We start from the raw sequence: 25,596 nt of genomic DNA, 5'->3' as shown, positions 1-25,596 counted from the left end.
TCCTCCTGGCACCCACCCATGGGTCCTGAGCCCACCTCCCGTGGGATCCCCCGTGGGGTCAGGGCTCTGACATCGCCCTGGGGTGACCGGGTCTGGAGGGTCTGGGGGTGAGGAGGGGGCTGGGACCTCCTCCTGGTACCCACCCATGGACTCTGAGCCCCCTCCCATGGGACCCCCGCTGGGACACGGCCCCGGGGGCTGCCCCGGGCTCTGACATCGCCCTGGGGGGCCTGGGACCTCCTCCTGGCACCCACCCGTGGGTCCTGAGCCCCCTCCCGTGGGAGCCCCCCTGGTCCCAGAGTCCTTCCTGCAGCTCCTCTGCCCGAGGCTGCTGTGGGTCCCCTCCACAGGCGTGCAAGGGACGTGTGTGCACACACGCGTGCACAGGGCGTGCACGTCGATGCATGGAGATGCAGGTGCAGGCAGAGCCACGCGTGCACAGCCGTGTGCACACACACACACGCACACACACGTGTACATGTGCACAGCCCCTCACACACGTGCACACGCTGAAGCACACACACGCGTGTACGCTTACACAGTCCCATGTGTGCATGCCTGTGCCCACCCACCTGTGCACACGCACACACACGTGTTCACGCACACACGCATGTACACGCACACACATGAACACACACGCACACGCGTGTTCACGCAAGGGCTCGGGCGATGCCTGTGCAGGGTTTGGGGTCCCCCGGGTTGTGCCCACCCCATGTGGGGGGTGCCGGGGCTCAGCTCCTCTTCCCGTTGCCATGGTAACCTGAGAGTTCCCCGGCAGGAGCTGGGGGGGGGACGGGAGGTGCCACCCACGCCCCTCACCGCACCCTCCCGGCTCCGGCCTTGGGGGGGTCCGAGGAGGGGGGCCCGGGGGTGCCCCGAGGGTTTCAGCTGCTGGGACCCCCCGGAACCCCCCCGAACCCTCCGGAATCCCCCAGAACCCCCTGAGTTCCCCGGAATACCCGAACCCCTCCGGGACCCCCGGAGCCCCCCGAACCCCCGGAGTCCCCCCGAGCACCCCCGGTCTCCCCTAACCCCCCCGAACCCTCGAAGCCCCCGGAACCCTCCGGAATCCTCCAGAACCCCCTGAGCCCCCCGAATGCCCGAACCCGTCCGGGAGCCCCCGGAGTCCCCGAGTCCCCCCGAGGCCCCCTGTCTCCCCGAACCCCCCCGAACTCTCGGGAACCCCCGGAGCCCCCCGAACCCTCCGGAATCCCCCAGAACCCCCGGATTCCCCGAGCCCCCCCGTCTCCCCGAACCCCCTCGAACTCTAGGGAACCCCTGGAGCCCTCCGAGCCCCCCCGAGGCCCCCGGGTCCCCCCGAAATCCCCGGAACCCCCCGAACCCCCGTGCCTTCCCTCGCCGATAGGGGGCGCTGTTCCCTTCTGTAGGTGCTCTGGGTCTTCCTGCCCGGCAGGGGGCGCTGCGCGGTTCGGCGCCTCCTCCGGTGCCGCTCTAGGCGGGGAGGCGGTAGTGAGCGGCTCAAGATGGCGGAGGGGGGCTCTGTGTGCAGCTTCGTCTTCAAGAAGCGGGGGCTGGCGGCGGGCAGGGGACGGCGCAAACGGCCTAGCAGCGACCAGGAGCAAGGTGAGGGCTGGCGGAGAACCCCGAGAGGGCGCTGGGAGCCAGGCCCTTACGATAGCCCGGGGAAGCGAGGCAGGGCCTGGTGTCCCCAGGGCCCCCTCTCCCCGCTATCTGTGTGGTGAGGGATGTGAGGGGCTCTTCCCATCGCCCTCCCCAGGGTCCCCCTGACCTTCTCTCCCTTCCCCTGGGCGTCCCCCCCCCCTCTCCCCAGGGTTGGGGGGTTCTGGTAGAAGCTGCACTTGGGCCCAAGTTCTGCCCCCGGGTCCATCCTCACCTCTGGGCTTTGCTCCTCAGAGAGCAGCGGGGAGGAGGGCAGCACCGTGGTGAGGAAGGAGCGGCGGCGGGAAGCTCCCAACCCCATGATCCAGAAGGTGAGGAGGATCCAGCAGAGCTCCAGGGCTGGGAGCTGAAGCTGGAGTCAGTGTTGGAGCCTCCCGTCCTTCATTCCTTCTGTTTTCTTGCCCCTCAGACCAGGAAATGCACGAAGGAAAAGGCCTCCTATGCACTGAGCAGCAGCGATGAGGAGGATCCATCAAAGGAGATTGGAGTCACCTACAAATCAACCAGGTCTGCGGTAAGGAGAGGGCAGGAAGGGGGCTCTGAGGGGGGCTCAGGGGGCTCTGACAGATCCTGAGGGAAAGATTTTGCCTCTGAATGGGGGATCAGCCCCCTGTGGATGGACCTCCCAATCCCAACTCTCCAGTCTCTCCAGGTCCCTCTGCAGAGCCCTCCTGCCTTCCAGCTGATCCACACTCCCCCCAGCTTGGTGTCATCTGTGAATTTGCTGATGAGGGACTCAATCCCCTCATCTAGATAATGAGATTAATAAATATATATTAATAAAGATATTAAAAATATCTTTATTATATCTTTTATATCTCTGTCTTAATAGCTTTTATAAATATCTTAAAGATATTAAACAGAACTGGGCCCAACACTGATCCCTGGGGGACCTGGGCACACTGCTGGCTCCTGTTCAGCTTCCAGGTAATCCAGACTCCCAGGTCCCTTTCTGTGCCCAGCCTGGAGCTCCCCATGGGATTGTTGTGATCAAAGACCCCTCAGAAATGGTGTCAGGGAAATGAAGGGGCTTGAGCACTTGCACACTGTGTAGCAAAAAGCACTCAGGAATTCACCACATGTAAACACAGGAGCAAATTCCTTCTCCTGATGCCTCAGAAGCACAGAGCACAGGCATCTCTCTTCACCAGAGAGTCAAATGGATTAAGTAGCCTATTCTTTCTATATATAAAACCACATTTATACATATTTTTATATATATTTATGTATTTAAAAAGGAACCAACCACAGAACTGAAAAGCTCAGGAGTCTCTGCCTGTGAATTACCCAGATCCCAAGCCTACTGAAAGAAAAGCTCAGAGGACAAATGTGATTTCTGTATTCCTGCCTAGCTGGCCTGGGGAGGGTTTTCTCATCACTGCTGTCACAAATTCTTCTGGTTTTGGGTTTTTTTTTCAGAAACCTGTGGGCCCAGAAGACATGGGAGCCACAGCAGTGTATGAGCTGGACACAGAGAAAGAGAAAGATGCCCAGGCCATCTTTGAACGCAGCCAGAAAATCCAGGAGGTGAGTTAGCAGTGCTCAGAGCTTCACTCATCCCCTTCTGCACCCCAGGAAGAGTTGGAATCTTTTCCTCCCTGGAAGTTTGAGAAGCCAAGAGTTGTAAAACTGGGGAATTTTCTGGCTTTTTCTTGGTATTGAGGGTGAGATCAGAGAGGTTTAAAGCTCATCTGTGGCTTGAGGCTCTCCTGAGCTTCTTTTTTGCTCTCCTAGGAGTTGGGAGGAAAGGAAGATGATCTCCTGACCCTTTTTTTTTCCTCTCCTAGGAGCTAAGAGGAAAGGAAGATGATAAAATTTACCGTGGTATTAACAACTACCAGAAGTATGTGAAGCCCAAGGACACATCCATGGGAAATGCCTCCTCAGGAATGGTCAGGTGAGCCGGGATGAACTGGGATGAACTGGGATAACACAACAACTCAGTCCCCAGCCCCAAAGCCACCTTCTTAGGGTTTAAACTTTGCTGTTACTCCCAGTTTCCAACAGTTCCAAGGGTTGGTTCTCTCCAGGCCCCCAGACTTGAGCTTTTCTCCCTCCTTTTTCAGGAAAGGTCCCATCCGGGCTCCGGAGCACCTGCGGGCGACCGTGAGGTGGGATTACCAGCCTGATATCTGCAAAGATTACAAAGAAACTGGATTCTGTGGCTTTGGAGGTGAGTGGATCCTGGGATGCAGCTGAGCATGTGGGAAGGGGATCCAGTCCAGTTTGTGATCCCATTTTTGGGGCACTTGACTGAATCCCAGGGGTTTGGGTGTGGGGGTTGCGTGTGGCCTTCGTGTCCTTTGTGTTGGCCCTTCTGGAAGGTGATGGGCTCTGACCAGTGGTTCTGAGAGTCCTCTGAGAAGGGATGTCCCATGAGCCACATTCCCAGAGGTATCCTGGCTGCTGAGGCCACCTGTGGGATGAGATTTCCTCTTCCTTATCCCACATCCCCCCTGTGCTGGAGCCATCGCTGCGGCAGACGGAGTGGGATCCTCGTCACCTGCCAGCCCTCAGCAGAGATCCATGGGGAAGCAATCAGGTTTCACCTGCTGCTGGACAAAACCCTGGGAACATCTGGGCTCTTTGGGTTCATTCTTCCTTTTTTCCCTTTTTTTTCTGCTCCTCAGACAGCTGCAAATTCCTCCACGACCGCTCAGACTACAAGCACGGCTGGCAGATCGAACGGGAGCTGGATGAGGGACGCTATGGAGTCAATGGTATGGCACTGCCCCTCTCCCTCAGCTCACAGGGCATGAGGCTCCCAGCTCCTCTCATCAGGCCCTAAAGCAAGGCTGCTGGCAGGATACTGGGTCACAAACTGCTGGCTCAGACTGTGCAGGCCACGGGGTTGAATTAATGGTAAAATCATAGAATGCCTTGGGTGGGGAGGGACCTTAAAGAGCATCCCACCAGCCCAGGTTGCTCCCTTCCAAGCTGGCCTTGAAGGCTTCCAGGAAGCATCCATAACTTACATGATCCTATGAAGAACATAACATACAGATCCTGTGAGGAGAGGCTGAGGGAGCTGGGGGTGTTGAGGCTGGAGAAGAGGAGGCTCAGGGGAGACCTCATCACTCTCTGCAACTCCCTGAAAGGAGGTTGGAGCCAGGGGGGGGTTGGGCTCTTTCCCAGGCAACTCTCAGCAAGACAAGAGGGCAGGGTCTCAAGTTGTGCCAGGGGAGGTTTAGGTTGGAGATGAGAAAGAATTTCTTTCTGGAGAGGGTGATCAGGCATTGGAATGGGCTGCCCAGGGAAGGAGTGGATTCTCCGTGTCTGGAGATCTTTCCAAAGAGCCTGGATGTGGCACTGAGTGCCATGGGCTGGGAACTGCAGTGGGAGTGGATCAAGGGTTGGACTTGATGCTCTCTGAGGTCCCTTCCAACCCAGCCAATTCTAGGATTCTAGGATTCTATGAACTTCCTTGGGCAGCCTGTGCCAGTGTCTCACCACCCTCAGCTTGAAGAATTTCCTCCTAATTCCTAAATTCCTTTTTTTCCTCCTTTTAATTTCCTCCTAAATTCCTTTCTTTCCTAACCCCAAGCTCTCCTCTTCAAGTTTGAGACCATTTCCCTTTATCTTCTCCCTACACACCCATGTATAAATTCCTACCCCAGCTTCCTTTTAGGCCCCCTTCAGGTTGCTAAGACAGAAGGGACCCTTGATTCCAAAGCTGTGCAACTCCCTGCTGCAGGACAGAAGTTTTGAGGCTGGAAAAGACCCCTGAGCTCAGCCCCAGCCTGTGACCTGACCCATCACAGCTTCAGGCCATGACCTCTCCTCCTGTCACTTGTTGCCTGGGAGGAGAACCTGACCCTCCCCTGACTAAAACCTCCCTTCAAGTAGTTGTAGAGAGTGATAAGGTCCCTCCTGAGCCTCCTTAGGGTCTCTTAACACCCTAATAACCTTGGGGCCAGAGACCACTGAGCAAATCTGCTGCTCTCAGGTAACCCAGAGAGAATTCTACCCCCTGGCTCTTGTGTGGGTCCCAGAGGGAGGTGGGACACTTCCATGCTGTGTCACATTGTCATTTCTCACTCTGTGTTGGGAGCTGCAGCCCAGAGCTTGTGAACTGCTGGGGGGGAAGAAGTTGGAGCCAAAGGGTTGGTGGCAGCTGGTTTGGAACAAAAAAAAAACAAAACCTAAAAGCTAAGAGGGGGCTGGAGGATATTTCTCTTTTTAGCAGCAAGTGGGCGAGGTAGAAGAGAACTTGTTCTTGGGAGATGAGCAACAATCACCCTGGTTTATTAGAACTAATTATAGCTTGGTCCCACATGTGCTGCTGACAGGGCCCTGTTGTCCCAGCAGAGATTCAGTTCCACCTCCTGTGCTCTCTCCTTTCTTCCTGCCCCACACAAGGGTTGGGGCTCTGCTCTTGCTTCAGTTTTTGTTTTTGGGGTTTTTTTCTCTTCTGCAGATGAGGAGAACTACGAGGTGAGCAGTGATGAGGAGGATATGCCTTTCAAATGCTTCATCTGCAGAAGTTCCTTCAAGAACCCCGTGGTCACCAAGTAAGTGGGGTTTTGGGGTTTTGGGTTTATTTGGGATGGGGAGCCAAGTGTCTGCTGTCCCCCCAGGCCTTCTGTGTCAAGCCCAATGCAAACACTGCCCATAGGGACACCAGTGGCTCATCTGGAGCATCTCCTTGGAAGAGTTTCTGAAGTCTTTGTTGTCCAATCACCTTTTTGATTCCCAGATGCTGCCTTATTACATCATTTTTCCCCTTAACCTGGAGATTTTTCACTCCTGGGCACTGCCTGGTGGCTGCAGCACAGAGAAACAGGAAGGGGGGGGGAGCCAAGCACTCAGCAAGGCTGAGCTGCAGGCTGGGGACACTGTGGCCACCACAAACCCTTTCCCAATTTTCTGGCTGGGTTCCTGGTGTCTGGAAAAGCTCCCTGGTGGCTCTGGGCCACCTCTGTGCCACCCCCTTTCACGGGGACAGCGCTGCAGAGGAAGCTCTACATCCCACTTGTTGTTTTGGGGTTTTTTTCATCCCCCAAGGACCTGTAGGCCCCATCATTCCTAACTCCTGGGGACACAGGGGGTGTGGTTAACAGCCCTGGGGACTTGGGAGTGACATCTGTGTCTCCATACAGGTGCAGGCACTACTTCTGTGAGAGCTGTGCCCTCCAGCACTACCGCAAATCCCAGCGCTGCTACGTCTGTGACAAACAAACCAACGGGGTCTTCAACCCAGCCAAAGGTAAAGGGACCCCCCCAGGGGTGCAGGGGGAGCACCCAGAGCACCACAGAGCACAGAAAGTCCTGAGGGATCTTCTTGGAGCTGGGAATGGCCTTTGGCTGGAGCTCGTTGCAGTTCTGAGACACTTTTTACAGCCTGGGGAGCTCCACCGGTGCCAAACTGGGATTGTACTGGGAGTGGGATCCCTGGGGAGGTTCTGGGGGATGTGCTGGAGAGGCAGCACCTTGTCTGAGGCTCTGCTTGATCAGTCAGAGAATCAGAGAATGGTTTGGGTTGGAAGGGACCTTAAAGATCATCAAGATCCAACCCCCTGCATGGGCAGGGACCTCTCCAAGTGTCACAAAGCTTCATCCAACCTGACCTTAAACACTTCCCAGGAAGGGCATCAGCAGCTTCTCCAGGCAACCTATTCCAGTATCCTGCCACTCTCATGATAAAGAATGTTTTCCTAATATTTAGCCTAAATCTACCCCCTTTCAGTTTAAAACCATTACCCCTTGTCCTGTCACTCCTCTCTCTGGTGAAAAGCCCCTCCCCAGCTTTCCTGGAGCCCCTTCATGGACTGGAAGGTTCTCTAAGGCCCCCCCAGAGGGGGGTTGGGCTCTTTTCCCAGGCAACTCTCAGCAAGACAAGAGGGCAGGGTCTCAAGTTGTGCCAGGGGAGGTTTAGGTTGGAGATGAGAAAGAATTTCTTTCTGGAGAGGGTGATCAGGCATTGGAATGGGCTGCCCAGGGAAGTAGTGGATTCTCCGTGTCTGGAGATCTTTCCAAAGAGCCTGGATGTGGCACTGAGTGCCATGGGCTGGGAACTGCAGTGGGAGTGGATCAAGGGTTGGACTTGATGATCTCTGAGGTCCCTTCCAACCCAGCCCCTTCCAGGATTCAGAGCCTTCTCTTCTCCAGGCTGAACAGCCCCAACTCTCTCAGCCCATCTTTAGCAGAGATGCTCCAGCCTCCTGCTCATCTGCTTCATGCAAAGGAGTCACCTGGAAAACAAACACCTCCACTCCTTTGGAAGCTTTTTGGGACACACTGAAGGGATTTTGGGACTCTTAGCACAATAACTGATGCCCCTTGGCTCAGCAAATGGTGGCAGCTCCAAGCTGAGCCTGTGTGGAGGCAAGACAAGTGGCCTGGCTTTTGTGGTGAGCCTGGGCACTTGGTTTGGGTGAGGGAGAACCCCTGGGGTCTCATCCTGCCTTTTCCTGCTTTTCAGAGCTGATGGCAAAATTGGAAAAACACAAAGGGGAGGAAGAGGAGGAGGAGGAGGAGGAGGAGAAAGAAGAGCAGCAGCACTCAGACCACGCAGAGGATCCTCACTAGCAGAGCCCTGTTTTGTATCTTGCTGAATAAAGATTTTATGGGAGAAAAAAAACAACCCAAAAACCCCACTTCACAGCAGTCAGTACACAGTGCCCTGACTGCTGGGCTCTGTGGAGGCACCAGACAGAACAGGTAAGAGGAGGAACAAGTTGTGCTCTCACCACACAGCCAGCAGCACCCCAGCACTTGCCCCCAGGTGTCCCTGGGGGAGGAGGTGCTGAAAACCCAGCAGTCCCTTCATAACCTTTTGTTTTGGGTTTTTTTTTTTGACCCAAGTGCTGTTGTTTCACTCCTAATTTAGCCCTGATCCTGCTGGCTTCCTCCTGCAGTGGAAGCATCAAGCTGTCTCCAAGTTTATGGAGTGAAATTATCATGGTGAAAGCATGGAAAGGGCTGAGGCATCTCAGCTTGGCAGTCAGTTCATCCTTCACCCCAAAAATGCAAACTCTGGGCAAAGCAAGCTGGAGGGCTGCAGGATTTTTGGATTGAGGAGAGCTCAGTGATTCCCTTCTGACTTTTGTGCCTGGCTCTTGGTTCCTTGGATTCAAGAGAGGTTTAGAGGGCTGCACCTCCTGAGTTGTCCCTCCAGCTGAGGAAAATCTCCAAACCACTACTAAAGTCCTAAAAGGTTGTGCTGAGCAGCTCAGTCCTTGTCCAGGCTTGTGGGAGAGGGGAAAGGATTTTCACAAGCTGCAGCCTCCCTAAAAAGCAAGGAAAATAAAGACATTCCTTAATAAAATTGAATCTGGACCCAAACCTGATCCCTGCCCTCACAAACACTCCTGTGTTTGACTGAAACTTTTAGAAAAAAGAGCAGATTAGGGTTTTTTTTTGCAGCTTCTTGCTTTAGGTTTTGAGACATGAAGGCAGCTGCAGCTGTGGTGAGCTGAGGAAAAGGAAGGAAAAGAGCAAGGATGCCCAGGCAGGCTGCATCACCTTGCAGAAACAGCAAACTTTGAAAGAAACCAACCAAAAAACAAACAACTTAAGAAATATTTTATTTCTTTTGGCAAAAAACTAGAGTAACAAACTTCATCTGGGTTCAAGTAAAGTTTATAAACACAAGGACCTGTTGCCAGCACCACTCCTCCCATCACCTCTGCCTACAGGACTGGATTCTCAGTGCTTCCCTGGAGACCTCCAGCACCCATGGGCCTTGGAAAGGTGAAACTAAAGTCCTTAAATCCATCTCCAGAACACAAAAACCACAGAGCTGCCACAGGAGCAGGGCAGAGTCACACAGCTATGAATCAGAGAGCCAGGAGAGAAGCCCAACTTTGACCTGTCAGTCAGTCAGGGAAGGCAGAACAGCAATGGTGATGGAAAGGCTGGAGGTCAGTTCTGTGCATGATCAAAGGAGTCATCAGGGAGAGGATTTAGGATGAAAATCAACTGAGTTTTCCTCCGTGGCAGAGTAAATCACTGAGAAGATGCTGGTGTGAGTGTGACATGCTGTGAAACCAGCCCAGCCAGAGCTGCTGTGGGGAGAAAGAAGCTGGGACAGGGCACAGGGCTGCTTGCTGTGGTGAGCCATGGGGAGAGAGGCTGGAATGCCCTGTCTGGAGCATTCAACATCAAGAAATCTCCTCAGTTCTCCCCAGAACTGATAAAGAAGAATCCAGTGCTGCAGAGGAATGCCCAGTGGGCCTGGAATGGAGTCAGGTTGTCTTTGATCTCCCATTTTCCATCACAAAACAGAGATTAAAGAACATAATCCCTTTTTTTTCCCCTCCCACCCTCAAAACTTCACCAGTGGCAATGCTGTAACAGTAATGTGACTAAAAGAATGCCCAAAACTAAGAGCTGCCTGCCTCCCCTTAACTCAAAGGCACCCTTAAAAGAGAAAGAACCAAAGAGGGTAGGGACATGCAGCCCTCAACTGTGATATGATGAAGAAGCCAGTGATTTTTAGAAAAAACATAAATAGAGACTAAAGAGACTCACTCAAGCCACTCGAGTGATCTGCCAGTGCTGAGCTGCAAGGACTGGGGCTCTGGGCACCACAATATCTGGAATACTCCACAATTCCTTGGGGTTGATCCCTTCCCCAGCCTGACCATTTTGTTTCCAGGCTACTTCTGAAGTAAACAGGCAGCTGAAAATCCTTCCCAAGGACCTGTAAACTCTTCTGTAACATTCATCACCTTTTATGAACAGAACCAATAAATTACAACGTCTGGAAAGCTCCTCCAGAACCAGCTATCATCCCTGGGTTGGTTTTTGGGGTTTTTTTTTTGTTCTAGAATTCCCAGTCATCCACATCCAACTGCTCCAGGTTTGACACCAGCCCAAAAATTCCACTGGGATCCTGGGGCTGTGTTCCTTCAAAATTGGTGATGGGGGTGACGGGACGCAGGAGCTCCGGGAGCGCTTCGGACGCGCGGCGTTTGATCTGCACAGAGAGGAGAGAACTCAGGTCCTGGAGGGCACAGAAGGATCCCCAAGCTGCACTTAAAAGGATTCACCCAACTCACTTCATCCTGCTGGATCACAGAAAATCCCTCAACCTGATTTTCCCACCCTCAGGTTCAGTAAAATAGGGAGAAAAGAGCTACGGAGCAGCTACTGTGGAGTTGAGAGGAAATGAGCTCCTTACCTGCTTGAAAAAGGGATGGTTGAGCAGAGTGCCTGCACTTGGCCTGGAGAAGGAAATGAAAATGAAGTTAAGCACACAAGAAAATGACATGCAAATTCGTGAACCGTTCCATATTCTTTTGCCCAGGTGGCCAAGAAGGCCAATGGCATCCTGGGCTGGCTGAGGAAGAGCGTGGCCAGCAGGTCCAGGGAAGGGATTCTGCCCCTGTGCTCATCCCTGGGGAGGCCACAGCTTGAGTCCTGTGTCCAGTTCTGGGCCCCTCAGCCCCTCAGGAAGGAGCTTGAGGTGCTGGAGCAGGTCCAAAGGAGGCAACTGGGCTGGGGAAGGGACTGGAGCACAGATCCTGTGAGGAGAGGCTGAGGGAGCTGGGGGTGTTGAGGCTGGAGAAGAGGAGGCTCAGGGGAGACCTCATCACTCTCTGCAACTCCCTGAAAGGAGGTTGGAGCCAGGGGGGGTTGGGCTCTTTTCCCAGGCAACTCTCAGCAAGACAAGAGGGCACAAAGGGTCTCAAGTTGTGCCAGGGGAGGTTTAGGTTGGAGATGAGAAAGAATTTCTTTCTGGAGAGGGTGATCAGGCATTGGAATGGGCTGCCCAGGGAAGTAGTGGATTCTCCGTGTCTGGAGATCTCAAAAGAGCCTGGATGTGGCACTGAGTGCCATGGGCTGGGAACTGCAGTGGAGTGGATCAAGGGTTGGACTTGATGAGCTCTGAGGTCCCTTCCAACCCAGCCCATTCTAGGATTCTGTAAATGGCTGTCATGGCTACAGACAACCTCACTACAGTTTGATCACTTCCAAGCATTTTCTGCTGGCTGAACAACCACTCTTGGGGATGGAAACAGGGTAAACACACTCTTGACAGGGAGCAGAAACTCAAGCTGTTCAGTTTATCTTCCTGCCATGCAGCACTACCCCAGAAAAAAGGTTCCATGGTAGCTCCTCAGGCTCTCTTCTAAAAAAAGTGCTCAAATTGGTGACACTTTTCTGGTTTTACATCCTTGGATTGCTCCTCCCCATCTATGGAGCACAGGCTACAACCCACTCTTGGCAAGAAAGCTTTGAATAACCTCTGCTGGCTGGGTTTGAGCTGCAGGGCTGTGAAGGAGCAGCTTTTCCCTGGCTTTACCTGAAGTCAGGGTTCCTCTGGAGGCACTGCTCCACAAAGTTATGGAAATAGGTGGAAAAGGTCCGGAGATAAGGGTGCAGGGTTGGCTCTCCATTGGCTGCTCTCACATTGCTGATGGCCATGCTCTCACTCATCCCATAATTAGCACCTGAACGGGAGGTTTTCATGGTCAGCTCATCAGCAGGAATCGTGGTGGTGTCCAGCAGGCAGGGAACAGTTCCATTCAGCTTTTCCAGGAGCATCTGGAAGAGCAAAAGGGGCAGCAGGAACATCAGAAACAGGAAAAAGAGTTAAGATTGGTTGTTGTGGGAGGCATGGCAACCTTCCAACTTCAAAAGGATAAAAAAGAAGCAGTTTTAAACCTCACCTGGGTGGAAGGCATGTCTTTAAATGGGACGTGTCCATTTGCCAGCTCACAGGCAGTGATCCCTACACTGTAAATGTCAGACTTTGCATCATAACCCTGGAGATTCTAGAGAAAAAGAAAAATTAGTCTGCTGGACTTGAAAAAGAATGCAGGGAACAATACCCAGGATTTGATGTGCAGCAAAACCCCACATGATTAGAGCAGAAAGGGTGGAGCTCACAGATCTAGAGGTTCATGGTGGTGTTTGGGGTGGTTTTTTTTTGTTAAAACCCACAATTAAGGGCAGCACTTATTTAATCAGCTTGCTAGGAGGAAGAGCAACACTTGGCTAACAGGAGAAATCTCTACAGGCACCTAAAAGAAAACTTTTTATTTTAACAGATCAGGTGCCTCTTCCATTTTTGCCACTTTTGGCTCAAAAATTCCAAACAAACAGACCTGGCTCCCAACCAGAAGGAGTGACCACTGAAAATTCCTCCTGGCCCTCACTCTACCCACAGCACCACCACAAGTCAGGCTCCAGGCTTGTTTTAACACCTAAAACCTCAAACAGGTGAGGTTTTTATCCCCTATTTTACCCACCCATTCTCCAAACTGTGCCCACTGGCCCTGTGCCCACCCCAAATCTCTTTATTTTAGCCTCTCCCTCTTTGCACATCTTCCTCTGGAGGGAAGAAAAGATAATGCTGTAAGATTCAACAGGAAGAGAGGTTTCCTCTAGCTAGGGGTCACTGGTTTTATGGTTAAGAAGATAGAAAAAAAAAAAAGAGGGGGGAAAGAGAGGTGTTATGGGCTAGAGGTGTTATGGCCCACCCCTCAAACATGCCAAAAGAACTCAGAAAACTGTCCAGGTAACTTGTGTCCCTGAAAACTTAATAAGTTATTTTAAACACACCTGCTGTAGCACTTCAGGGCTGAGCCAAGGCAGGACTTTGATGCTGTATTTGGGAAAATCATGAACAACTTTGAGTCTCTGCCCGTGGTTGATCATACTGAGGTTGCTTCTCAGACCAGAGAGGAAAACCTTCCCATCCACAGAGATGAGGATGTGGCTGGCTTTAACACTCCTGCAAAAAGGAAAACTCATCAGGTTCTCTGGCCTCTAAGGAGTTCTTTTACAGTGTCCTGGTTTGGGCCAGGATAAAGGGGATTTTCTGGCTTGGACTTTGGCTTTCAGCTCAGGCTCTTGGAAGGAGAAATGAACAGCAAGTTTCTCAGATATTTCCTGCTTCCAGGACTGATCCCACTCCATGGTTATAGTTACAGCCAGAGCCTGGTGTGCAGAACCAAGGGCACTGCTCAGCTCTGAGGAACATTTTGCCCTCTGGAAGGAGAGAAGGAGTAAAAAGGTCCCACCTGAACCCCTCCTTTGGGGAGGAACAGACAAGAGAAATGGCCAAAACTGAGCAAACAGAGGATTCCATCCCATCCACCTCATCCTCGGGATAAACTGGAGGGATCACCAGGCTCAAACTCCTTCCTGCTTCCCCTTCCTCTCCTCTCCCTGTTTGCTTCAGCATCCTGGGAGGATTCCATCCCTTCCTCTGCCTGTGCTCCTGATCCATTCCACCCTGAAGCTGTGTGTTCCTGCCTCCAGCTCCCAACTGCTCCTGACTCCAGGATTCCAGCCTGGATTTTCCTAGGGCTCAGTGGTGACCTGAGAGTTACTGTGGGAGGAACATGGGATCAATTTTCCTGTCTATTTGTATAGATTTAGGTTTTTTCCTATTTATCATTCCTGTTTCATTAAGTTGTGGAGTTTAGTTCCCAACCCATCAGTCTCTCTCCCTTAATTCTTTTTCTTTCTTTATCAGGGAGGGGGATTAATTAAGAGCATCTGGCACTGGGTTTAATTACCAGCCCAGTGTTAAACCCTGACACACATCCAGCCTTCCCAGGAAACCTGAAGTGTGGAGAGGAACTGCAAAGGACTGAAAGCAGGCACAGGTAAGCTGAGTTTCTGTTGTAGTAGACATAATAGGAGTAGTAAGCACTAATAATAGAACTTTGGGCACCTTGCAACAGAAGGATGTAGCAAAGAGGAAAAATATGCTGAGGAGATTTAAGGAGAGATCTTGAGAAGCTGTAGTAGTGAAGAAAACTCCACAGGTCTAGAAAGGGAAAAGGCTGCTTCTGATGATGAGCAGTGTTTCTCAGAACTTCCACCAGGAGGAAAATGGATCATTTTGTTTGGTTTTTTTCCTACCTGTGTACATAGCCCATGTGGTGGATGTAGTCAAGTGCTTTCAGTACTCCTTGGAGGATGTATGCAATAGCCAGTTCACTCATCCCATCCATAAAATGGGTGCAGATTAAATCTTTTGCAGAACCTAAAAAGAAACAAAACACAGAAAGAATCCCACCAAGGATACTTCACCTCTTTAATTTCACAGATTATGATGGTCAAAGGTCCTCTCTCCACCTACCATAGGCCATGAAAGATGTCACTACCCACAGCTCATTGTCAGCTATGAAAGTTGCTTTGTATGGCACAATATTAGGGTGGTTGAAGAGCTTGGAAACATGAAGTTCCCCCTAAAATAAAATAAAAAAAAATATTTTGATTCAATTTAGTAAATGAAATACAAGCACAGTGTTGATAAACACCTCTCTTGCTGTCTGTCCTCTCCTAAACTTCCACTACAGGTTTAGGGGATTTTACCTGCAAGAAGGTGACCATCTCATTGGTGCAGGCCTCCAAGTTCACTCTTCTGACTGTGACATATTCTCCTGTGGGTTTGTACCTGGCCAGGTTCACAACCATCAAGTCTTCAAAGCCTCTGCCTGAAAGACAAATTATTAAAGCTTCAGCAGGACTTCTGGGGAATTCCTCCAGTCCTTGACCCTTAAATAATCTTTACACTCATTCACTGAGATTACTTTTGGCCCTGCAAAAGGAAGTGACTGCTCCACCAGAGATCACCTTCCTTGGCATGGATCCCACTGAGAGACCCTCCAGGTCAATAATATCATCCTGTCTTGCATGTTCAGAACTGGGAAAGAAATAAAATAATTAGGCCACAGCCCCACCAAGGACAAGGAAAGATTTCAGGCTGCTTTGTCCTTCACACTCAGCATCATTAACTCACCCCACCTCTCACTCACCCTGCCTTCAGCTGGAAGGCAGGAGGGCTCTGCAGAGGGACCTGGAGAGACTGGAGAGTTGGGATGATCCCAAGGGGATGAGGTTCAACACAAGAACCCCATGGGGAGCTCCAGGCTGGGCACAGAGTGGCAGAAAGGGAGCTGGGAGTCTGGCCTGCCAGGAAGCTGAAGAGGAGGCAGCAGTGTGCCCAGGTGGCCAAGAAGGCCAATGGCATCCTGGGCTGGCTCAGGAAGAGCGTGGCCAGCAGGTCCAGGGAAGGGATTCTGCCCCTGTGCTCATCCCTGGGGAGGCCACAGCTTGAGTCCTGTGTCCAGTTCTGGGCCCCTCAGCCCCTCAGGAAGGAGCTTGAGGTGCTGGAGCAGGTCCAAAGGAGGCAACTGGGCTGGGGAAGGGACTGGAGCACAGATCCTGTGAGGAGAGGCTGAGGGAGCTGGGGGTGTTGAGGCTGGAGAAGAGGAGGCTCAGGGGAGACCTCATCACTCTCTGCAACTCCCTGAAAGGAGGTTGGAGCCAGGGGGGGGTTGGGCTCTTTTCCCAGGCAACTCTCAGCAAGACAAGAGGGCAGGGTCTCAAGTTGTGCCAGGGGAGGTTTAGGTTGGAGATGAGAAAGAATTTCTTTCTGGAGAGGGTGATCAGGCATTGGAATGGGCTGCCCAGGGAAGGAGTGGATTCTCCGTGTCTGGAGATCTTTCCAAAGAGCCTGGATGTGGCACTGAGTGCCATGGGCTGGGAACTGCAGTGGGAGTGGATCAAGGGTTGGACTTGATGATCTCTGAGGTCCCTTCCAACCCAGCCCATTCTAGGATTCCAGGATTCTTTCAGCTGAAAGCCTTTAAGACATCTCTTTTTTAAAGGGATTTTTAAGAAATCACAGAGGACAGGCATCCAATGTCAAAAATAATTAAGAACCCAAGACCAGCCCACTTGTGGGGTTACCTATGATAGTGAGCAACTCATAGCAGCTGCTGTCTGGCAGGAAGTTGCTCATGGTGTCCCTTTTAGGGGAAGAAGCTATCGACTCGGAGCTCGCCTCATTTGTCTGGGGAAAAGGAAAAAAAAGGAATAAAAATCATGTGCTTAAAAGTCATCTGTTCCCTCTGTTATCACACATCTCAAAATAATTAAGGCAGTACTGAATATAGAGATAATTTAACTGCTGTTCAAGTTGTTATTTATCAATTAATGCCTCATTGCAGAGGATTCAGACATCACCTCAGCAGGTAGGTGAGCACCACAATAAACTCTAATTTCTTTGGGAATCTTTGGATAAAGCCAATTTCTCCAAGAGATTTTAAACACTGCTTTACAGCCACTACCTTCCTCCCATTAATTACAAGCTCCTGTGCCACCATCCTGTTGCCTGAGCAAAGGCCACCAAAGCAAAGCTGATTTTTATGGGTTTTTCTACCCTGTGGCTGGCACCTTTCCTGTCTGGTGCTGGGAATTCCTGGCTTCCAGCTGCCTCTCTGTGACAAAACCAGCCAAAGTCTTGAACCAACCTTGCCCAAGACATGAAAATCAGACCTGCATGGAAAGAGAAGCTCCAAATGAAAGCAAAAACTTAACTGCAAAGCATTAGTGCTTATAGAAGGGGGGAAAAAAGAAATAAATCAAAAAGAAAAAGCCCAAACACCTCAGGGGGAAGGAAGCAGCACTCCCAAACCTGTCAGCTTTTCTTCTCTAGATCTGGCACAAAGCTCTCTGCTTGATTTCCCCTTCCTGCAGAAGAGAAATTTCCATGTTCTTCCAAGTTCCCTCCCAACCCCCCTCTGATTTCCAAGGTCAGCAGGAGAGCATCTTATGGGGAACCAAATTTATTTGGTGTCACAAATCAGATTTAATCAACTCCAACTTGCAGCACATTAACTCCTCCTGACATTTGGAACTTCAGCTCTTTTTTTCCACCTCATTTTTCCACAATTGCAAATGCCCTTTTTACCAGACCTTTTCTCATGGTACATGAAGCAGAAATGGCTCCTGCAATTTCTTAAGAGTGGCAGCAAATATTCTTTATTTTCCATCACTGAAAGATGGAAACATCACAGTGACAGCTGGAAAACAAGGAACTTGCTGCTCTACACTCAGCCCAAGGTAAATGGAGTGCAAGGAGCATGGCCATGAATTTGCCAGAAATCCCTCCTGGCCCTTAGGGACTAAAATGAAGTCACATTCCCAAGTTCCACCTTCTCAGCTGCCTCTGAACACTGCACATTTTGCCTCTAAAATAACATTTATTTTTCAGCCCAGGGAAAAGGCCAAAACTTGAGATTTGGGACCTGTGCTGTGGTGAAATTTCAGCTCAAACAACCCCTGAGATCTCTGCAGATCCTTTACCTGACTCCTGTGCTGGTCCTTTCAGCAACTTTCTGTTTGTGCTTTCAAACTCCTGTTCCAGATCCCAGACAACTCTAACCTCAAATCTATCATTCCTGACTTCTTCCAGCACTTTCCCAGAGTTCTGTCAACAGCAGGATTGCCAGGAGAGAGACACAAAGGCAGCTGGAAACCTCTGAAGCAGAAAGGCACCAGCAAGGAAATGAAAGCAGGAGGCTCTGGGAAGCAGCATCATGGAGCAATGGTGAAACACTGAGCAATGTGTAAGTGGTTTGGTTTTAATCAAGTCCACTCCAGACAGAGCATAAGCCAACAAAAAACAGATGCAAAAAAAAATTAAATCATTAAAAAAAAATAATTAATCTTATTAATGGTGTAAGCTGTTTCCACAGTAATGGGAAAAAACACTGTAAACTTTAACTCTTTAAAAGTCTGCCAGTCCATCAGAGGTCTTCACTCACCTCTCCTCATGTTAGCAGTGATCAGTAAGTGAGGGAATGCACAAGGAGCTCTACCAGAAATTTATCATCATCATACAAGAGTTTTAAATAAATAAAGAGTTAAACTGAAATGTCATTTATGAAGTACTGCAAAAAAAGCTCCTCAGTGGTTTCACACAGGACAACTTTTGGTGTGTGGTCAAAAGCAGCAGCAAAATGAAGCCCCAAGTGCTCAGCTTTATGCCATGACCTTCATTAGAGCTGGGCAGCCTGCTCTGACTTGAACTGGAGATACATTTCAGGAAATTAATCTAAATGCCATAAGGAAATCAGTGATGTGATGCTGGCAAGCATCTGCATTTGCCAAACAAGAGGGAATGCTGGCTTTGTTCTTCCTCTCCACCTCCTCATTCCCTCAGCTCAAATGAGCAACCAAAACTTCCATCCCATCCTTCTCCCCAAATCATTCACCTTTCTCTAGAGCCCTGCTGGGAAATGTAAGCATTTATTTTGATGTAAAAATTGATATTAACCTCTATCTGCCTCCAGCCCAGCACATGTAATGCTCAGTTTAGAAAAGGTGTGAATTTATATCAAATATTCCATATACAGCTCATGGTCTCAGCTTTGTTTGTGCCAGGAAACTGCAGACACTGCCACAAAAATCAATCCTAAGCAGCCTGAACTGACACAGTTCTAATCAAACCACTCTTAATTGATGTTTGTAATTAGTTGGGAATTACACCTGCACACAGGAATCTTCCACTGTGATGTGGGCAGGTGGGAAATAATTTATTATTTATTCCTTTTTTATTTATTCTCAGCTGTGCTGAGCATTGTTCATTATGGATCAAGCAGTGCCCAACAGGGCCTGCAGGAAAAAAAAAAAGCAGAAAGAAGTTTTCAACCACCTCATTTTGGCTCTGTGCTTCTGAAGAGACATTCCATGTCTGAAAGTCATTTTAGTTTTGAAGAGACAAAGCCCCCTAAGCACAGAATTGGCTCTGAAATGACCAAACAGGAGGTAAAATCACCTCAAAGTGAAAACTACACACTGCTTGGTGCTGGTGTGGGAGCTTCTGGGGAAGAGAAAGGAAATGGGAAAGAAAAAAAAATGGGAAAGAATCAACATAGAAATTTGGGGTTCTAGTTTTCAGAAGTTTAAACTATCTCTGCTTTTTATTAAGAGAGTTCTAAGTGAGCAGCATCTCTGAAGAATCAAATCTAAGTCATCTCCACCAAAATAAACCCTTGGGGGACTGGGGGGAGGCCAGAGATCCAAATCCAAAAGGTTTTCCCTTGTGACACCCAGTCTGAAAACCACACACCAAAATCTCCCCTCCAGGGTGAAACCTTTTTACCACACTTGTAGGACTAAACAGAGAGATGAAATAACTCAGAGAAAAAGAAAAAAAAGAATCAAAACTTCCACAAGGAATCATCTCCATGCAATGAACCACAGCACCACAGCCTGCAAAAGCCACTTACTTTTCTCCGAGAGTCACCCGGAGGCTGCTCTGGAGTAAAGAAATTAATTGTTCACCAAAGAAATTAATTGTTCAACAGAAACTCATTAAAAATAGAGCTGGAAAACTGGCAATAACCCTGGATACCAAATAAACACAGTATTTATTTTTTTTAGTCAAAAAGATTTCATTTACACAACGGCCACAGCAGTAAAAATCATCAAATTGCACAAATCTGGGAATTCTAAAAATAAAATTTATTTTCTTTATTCAGCATAAATGGGACTGGGTTTCAAAATTACACTTCAAAAATGACATATTTGCTCAAATACCCTTGATGTAAACACTTTGAAAATACAAAATATGTCTCTCAAATCAGTATTTTTTCTGCCCTTTTTAAAATATACCAAACATTCTCAATTAACAGATTTTTTTCCCCCCCAAACTTAATTAGCTTCTGGTTTGTATCATGCTTGACAGGCACCTAAAGATAAGACTGCTTATCAGGTCGCCTCCTGGTACCCTGTCCAGACAAAGATAATAAATTTAGCAAGGTAACAAGGACTGAAAAATAATAATAAATAAAAGAGGAGTTCTTGGGATGGCAAAATCTGGGTTATCTTTGGCAAGTCTGTGTGCCAGGGATTTATGAAAAGACAAAACCCCTTCTGCTGGATTAAAAACTCCAAGAGAAAAAGGAGAAGGGAGGCTCTTCTTCCCCTCCTTCTCTCTCACCACTTCGGCTTCGGGACAGCAAGAAGGAAGGAAAGGGAAAAGCAGAGAACATTAAACCCCCCCTCCAGCCAGAGACCAGGATCGGGAATCATAGAATCATAGAATCCTAGGGGTTAGAAGGGACCTCGAAAGATCATCTAGTCCAACCCCCCCTGCCAGAGCAGGGCCACCTAGAGCACTTCGCATAGGAACGTGTCCAGACGGGCTTTGAATGTCTCCAGTGAAGGAGACTCCACGACCCCCCTGGGCAGCCTGTTCCAGGGCTCTGTCACCCTTACAGGAAAAAAATGTTTCTGGATATTCAACTTGAACCTCCTGTGCTCCAATTTACACCCATTACCCCTTGTCCTATCACTGGTCACCACTGAGAAGAGCCTAACTCCATCTCCCTGACACTCACCCCTTACATATTTGAAAACATTGATGAGGTCACCCCTCAGTCTCCTTTTCTCCAGACTAAAGAGACCCAGCTCCCTCAGCCTTTCCTCATAAGGGAGATGTTCCACTCCCTTAATCATCTTAGTAGCTCTGCGCTGGACTCTTTCAAGCACTTCCCTGTCCTTCTTGAACTGAGGGGCCCAGAACTGGACACAATACTCCAGGTGCGGCCTCACCAATGCAGAATAGAGGGGGAGGAGAACCTCTCTTGACCTACTAACCACACCCTTTCTAATGCACCCCAGGATGCCATTGGCCTTCTTGGCCACAAGGGCACATTGCTGGCTCATGGTCATCCTCTTGTCTACCAGGACCCCCAGGTCTCTTTCACCTACACTGCTCTCCAGCAGGTCAGCCCCCAACCTATACTGGGACATCGTGTTGTTCTTCCCCAAATGCAAAACTCTACACTTCCCCTTGTTGAACTTCATCATGTTTCTCTCTGCCCAACTCTCCAGCCTGTCTAAGTCTCTCTGAATGGCAGCACGGCCTTCCGGTGTGTCAGCCACTCCTCCCAGCTTAGTGTCATCAGCAAACTTGCTGAGGGTACACTCTATACCCTCATCCAAGTCATTGATGAAGATATTGAACAACACCGGTCCCAGTACCGACCCCTGAGGGACTCCACTAGTCACACACCTCCAACCAGATTCTGCCCCATTGACTACAACTCTCTGACTCCTTCCTTTCAACCAGTTCCTGATCCACCTCACTACCTGATCACCAAACCCATACTTGATCAACTTATCTACAAGGATGCTGTGAGAGACGGTGTCAAATGCTTTACTGAAATCAAGATAAACCACATCTACCGCTCTTCCATCATCTATCCACCTAGATAAAATCTTAATTGCTCCCTCGTTTTCTTTTCTTTTCTTAACGACTCTTCTCTCCAAAGTACCAAATCGTGTTTACCCTTTGTTAACAGTGATATTCTGTTTCCCCTTTCCTAAAATCAATCTTGCTTAAGTCTCAAAACGCCTTAGTGTGCAATTTCCACGCGTTTTCTCTGAGTTGTGGCTGCATTTTCCTCAGAAACAAAACATTACAATAATAACTGGGATCACAACCCTCCACCTGCAGCTCTGATCCCCTCCCATGTCACTGCTGCAGTTTTGCTCCTTGTGCACAAAGCAGAAATGGAAGGAAATCTCCCTAAGGAGCTAGGAGCAGAATTCCAAAACTCCATTTTTCCTCAGAAAATTCTAATTAATTTCCCCAAACCCCCAAATCAATCTTTAGCATAGGAAAACAGAGCAAAAATAAAACATCATGCAGGGGCAGCTATTAAGAGGAAATTGTTTCTCCATAATTTCATAGATCTTGGATGTTTCTGGGTTAACTTTTCCATGGTTAGGCAGCTGGAATAACCAGATTTGGTGCTAAAAACAGCTATTTCTGTTGTTTACTGTTAAAATACATCTTTACACCCAAATTAAGAGCCCTTGCAGCTAAAAGAAAACCTTTAAAACAGTATGAACCCAATGAGAAACTTACCTCCAAACAACTCAAACTCTCTTAAGCCCTCAACAATGAACTTCTCAGACACCCACCTCTGAAAAAGAAAATAATAATCCCCCAGATAATTAATTACTGCACCCTGAGACAAGTTTCTTCCCCTCCCCAAAGAAAAAAAAAAAAATAGAATTTGAACATTTCAAGGATTTTCCTGTGGTCTGAAAGCTGCCACAGCAGAGGCACAGCCAAGGATGTTCCCTGCTTGACACAACAACCTCAGGGGTGCTGCTGCTTCTCCCCAACCTCCAAGTTTTTATATCATTTTAGATCATTTTAAATCATTTTAAATAATTTAAAGTAATTTAAATTTAAATAATCATTTTAAATAATTTAAAATAACTTAAAATAATTCAAAATAATTTAAAATCATTATTTCAAATCATCATTTAAAATAATTTAAAACCATTTCAAATCATCATTTAAAATCATAATTTAAAATCATCATTTAAAACATCATTTTAAACCATCATTTAAAATAATTTAAAATGATTTCAAATCATCATTTAAAATAATTTAAAATCAGCATTTAAAACCATCATTTAAAATAATTTAAAACAATCATTTTAAATAGTTTAAAATCATCATTTAAAATAATTTAAAATAATTTAAAGTAATTTAAAATAATGTAAAATAATCATTTGAAATAATTTAAAATCATCATTTAAGATAACTTAAAATCAGCATTTAAAAGCATCATTAAAATAATTTAAAATCAGCATTTAAAATCAGCATTTAAAACAACAAAATAATAATTTAAAATAATCATTTAAAATAATTTAAAATCATCAGTTAAAATAATTTAAAACAATCATTTAAAATCATTTAAAATCATCATTTAAAATCACCATTTAAAATCACCATTCAAAATAATTTAAAACCATCATTTAAAACCATCATTTAAAATTATTTAAATGATTAAAATGCTTTAAAATAATTTAAAATAATTTAAAATCATCATTTGAAATAGCTTAAGATCATCATTTAAGATAACTTAAAATCAGCATTTAAAAGCATCATTGAAATAATTTAAAATCATCATTTAAAAGCATCATTTAAAATAACAAAATAATCATTTAAAATAATTTAAAATCAATAAAATCATCATTTAAAATCATTTCAAATCATTCCAGCAGAACCTTTCTCCATGCACACAGCACAGCATGCAGCAGCTCCCTCCTCCAGGCAAACAGAACTCGGTTCTTTGGGTGTTAAAGCAAAAAAAAAAAAAAGCAGCTTCAGGTATTTAAAAGGAGGTGAGATCTCAAATAACTTCAACATTCTGGCTGTGCAGCTGCTGACTGGATGCAAAATCAGAGTAATAAATATCTCAAAGCTGTTTTTTCATCCAGAATTCATGCTTGGCATTCAGCAGGTTGTGCAGAGAAAGGTTGGAACTGTTTTATCCCACCCTGGGATTCAAGGAAAAAAAATCTCAATTCAGGCACAGGGCCCACTGACTGAATCTGGAATTTTAGGCTAAAAAGGTGTTAATTAATTAATCAGAAACACTCCCATGTTAGAGTTTGTCTGCTCGGTAAAAGCACTAAGAAAAAGAGCTGCTCTGTTTGGAAGCACCCCCGAGGCTCCAGGTGACAGAGCCTCAAACCCTTTGGGAGGCACTAAAAGAGATTTTGTGACATGGAACTGCCCCGTGAAATGCAGGATGGCAGAGAGGGCAGGGGCTGGACCGGGCTGGAAGGGGCTGGAGGGCTCCTCGAGTCCAGAGCAGCATTCCTTGCCTTTTTCTTTTCCTTTTTCCCTTCCTTTTCCTTTTTCCTTTTTCCCTTCCTTTTCCTTTTTCCTTTCCTTTTTCTTTTTTTCTTTTCCTCTTTCCGTTCCTTTTCCTTTTTTCCTTTCCTTTTTCCTTCCCTTTTTCCTTTTCTTTCCTTCCCTTTTTCCTTTTTCCTTTTCCTTTTTCTTTCCCTTTCCCTGTCCTTCTCTTTTTCCTTTCCTTCCCCTTTCCTTTTTCCTTTCCCTTTCCTTTTCCCTTTCCCTTTTTCCTTTCCCTTCCCTTTTTCCTTTCTCCTTCCCTTTTTCCTTTCTCCTTCCCTTTTGCCTTTTCCTTCCCTTTTGCCTTTTCCCTTTTCCTTCCCTTTTTCCTTTCCCTTTCCCTGTCCTTCCCTTTTTCCTTTCCTTCCCCTTTCCTTTTTCCTTTTCCTTTTTCCTTTCCTTTTTCTATTCCTTTTTCCTTTCTACTTCGCTTTTTCCTTTTTCCTTTCCTTTTTCTTTTCATTTCCTTTTCCTTTTTCCTTCCCTTTTTCCTTTCCTTCCCCTTTCCTTTTTCCTTTTCCTTTTTCCTTTTCCTTTTTCCTTTTCCTTTTTCCTTCCCTTTTTCCTTTCCTTTCTCCTTCCCTTTTTCCTTTCCTTTTTCTTTTCCTTTCCTTTTCCTTTTTCCTTCCCTTTGCGCTTTCCTCTTTCCTTTTCTTTTTTTCCTTTTTCCTTCCCTTTTTCCTGTCCTTTCCCTTCCATCCTTACTCCCAAAATCCAGGACCAAAACTCCAACCAGACCCTGGGGATGGGGGGGAGTCTCTAACCCCGTCCAAAGGGGGGGAAATAATCAGCATTACCCCTCTTTCTCTTCAAAAATAAAACCCATTACAACCCCCCGTGCCTCACACGAAGGGGAGGGAGGTGTGCGAGCAGGAAGTACTTCAATAATTAGCTTTAATTCGCTTTAATTAGCACCGAGCCCGGTGAATTATTTTATTTTTCTTTTTATTTTTTTCCCCCCTTTCCTCTGCACAAACTCAAGGTTCACCCGACATAGAGGGAAACTGAAAACGTTCAACACTCACCCTAATCCGTTCGGGTTTACTTACAAGAAAAGACATCGGCTCCGCCTCGCCGTTACCACACGCAGCTCCTCAAAGGCCGGGCCCACCTGCGGGCACAACCAGCGCCTCAGCCCCCTCACCCTGCCCTCCCCAAAAGGGAAAGGAGTAGTTCCCAGGCCAAGATCTCAACCCCCGGGCCCAGGGGCAGCAGCCTCGTCCCCCGCTTTCCCCCGCTTTCCCCGGTTCCCGCTCCCGTCCCGCTCCGTTCCTCACCGCTCTCCTCAGGCCGCGGCCGCCGCTTCCCCGGCACGAACGCTGCGTGTGTGACGTCAGCGCGTTGCCGCGTGACGCTGACGTCACTCCCCCTCCAAGAGGCGGGAAGACGCCCGCAGAGGAGGGAAGGAGGCGCCGCCATCTTGGTTACCTCAGGGAATGGGCGAAGGCTTCGTCCCTACCCACCCCCCATCCGCCCGCTCCTCCGGATGGGGAGAAGGCGGTTTGCCCGCTCACCGGGTGCTGGTTTGGTGT

General features: G+C 48.2%; 2 protein-coding genes across 8 annotated transcripts; one reads left to right on the top strand and one right to left on the bottom strand.

Annotated features, from left to right (window-relative positions):
- The first annotated feature begins 1,416 nt into the window (after positions 1 to 1,416).
- Positions 1,417 to 8,990, top strand: LOC103539333 (E3 ubiquitin-protein ligase RNF113A). Of its 2 annotated transcripts, XR_003988916.1 has the most exons (11): positions 1,417 to 1,584; positions 1,876 to 1,952; positions 2,051 to 2,155; positions 3,061 to 3,168; positions 3,429 to 3,538; positions 3,708 to 3,814; positions 4,272 to 4,361; positions 6,059 to 6,152; positions 6,741 to 6,847; positions 8,063 to 8,301; positions 8,471 to 8,989. XR_003988916.1 is itself a non-coding variant. In XM_030468794.1 (10 exons), the coding sequence occupies exons 1-10, from the start codon at positions 1,485 to 1,487 to the stop codon at positions 8,167 to 8,169; spliced, it is 1,005 nt and encodes a 334-aa protein (XP_030324654.1). In that variant the 5' UTR covers positions 1,417 to 1,484; the 3' UTR covers positions 8,170 to 8,990. The 2 variants fall into 2 exon arrangements, 1 of the variants encoding a protein (XP_030324654.1); XM_030468794.1 differs by having other exon boundaries at positions 8,063 to 8,990.
- Positions 8,991 to 9,150: 160 nt separating this feature from the next.
- On the bottom strand, positions 9,151 to 25,394 carry STRADA (STE20 related adaptor alpha). 6 transcript variants are annotated; one of them, XM_008505725.2, is made up of 13 exons: positions 25,342 to 25,394; positions 25,090 to 25,175; positions 22,274 to 22,331; positions 19,626 to 19,654; positions 16,300 to 16,402; positions 14,920 to 15,041; positions 14,684 to 14,792; positions 14,464 to 14,587; positions 13,153 to 13,324; positions 12,258 to 12,362; positions 11,891 to 12,132; positions 10,766 to 10,808; positions 9,151 to 10,561 (listed from the first exon to the last, which is right to left on the bottom strand). In XM_008505725.2, the coding sequence occupies exons 2-13, from the start codon at positions 25,123 to 25,125 to the stop codon at positions 10,409 to 10,411; spliced, it is 1,296 nt and encodes a 431-aa protein (XP_008503947.2). In that variant the 5' UTR covers positions 25,126 to 25,175; positions 25,342 to 25,394; the 3' UTR covers positions 9,151 to 10,408. The 6 variants fall into 6 exon arrangements, with proteins under 6 accessions (XP_008503947.2, XP_030324649.1, XP_030324648.1 ...); XM_030468789.1 differs by having other exon boundaries at positions 25,114 to 25,175; XM_030468788.1 differs by having other exon boundaries at positions 25,090 to 25,180; positions 25,346 to 25,378.
- Between the last annotated feature and the right edge of the window lie 202 nt (positions 25,395 to 25,596).

This window comes from Calypte anna, unplaced genomic scaffold (assembly GCF_003957555.1).
Source record: "Calypte anna isolate BGI_N300 unplaced genomic scaffold, bCalAnn1_v1.p scaffold_81_arrow_ctg1, whole genome shotgun sequence".
Lineage (NCBI taxonomy): Eukaryota > Metazoa > Chordata > Aves > Apodiformes > Trochilidae > Calypte > Calypte anna.
This window is presented reverse-complemented; position numbering and strand designations above follow the sequence as displayed.

Coding starts and splice junctions, on each gene's coding strand:
- LOC103539333 (XM_030468794.1), top strand. CDS start 1,485: ATGGCGGAGGGGGGCTCTGTGTGCAGCTTCGTCTTCAAGAAGCGGGGG. Junction 1,585..1,875: donor TAGCAGCGACCAGGAGCAAG/GTGAGGGCTGGC, acceptor TTTGCTCCTCAG/AGAGCAGCGGGGAGGAGGGC. Junction 6,153..6,740: donor AAGAACCCCGTGGTCACCAA/GTAAGTGGGGTT, acceptor GTCTCCATACAG/GTGCAGGCACTACTTCTGTG.
- STRADA (XM_008505725.2), bottom strand. CDS start 25,125: ATGTCTTTTCTTGTAAGTAAACCCGAACGGATTAGG. Junction 19,655..22,273: donor AGAGTTTGAGTTGTTTGGAG/GTAAGTTTCTCA, acceptor TCTTTACTCCAG/AGCAGCCTCCGGGTGACTCT. Junction 10,809..11,890: donor CAGAGGAACCCTGACTTCAG/GTAAAGCCAGGG, acceptor TTCCTTCTCCAG/GCCAAGTGCAGGCACTCTGC.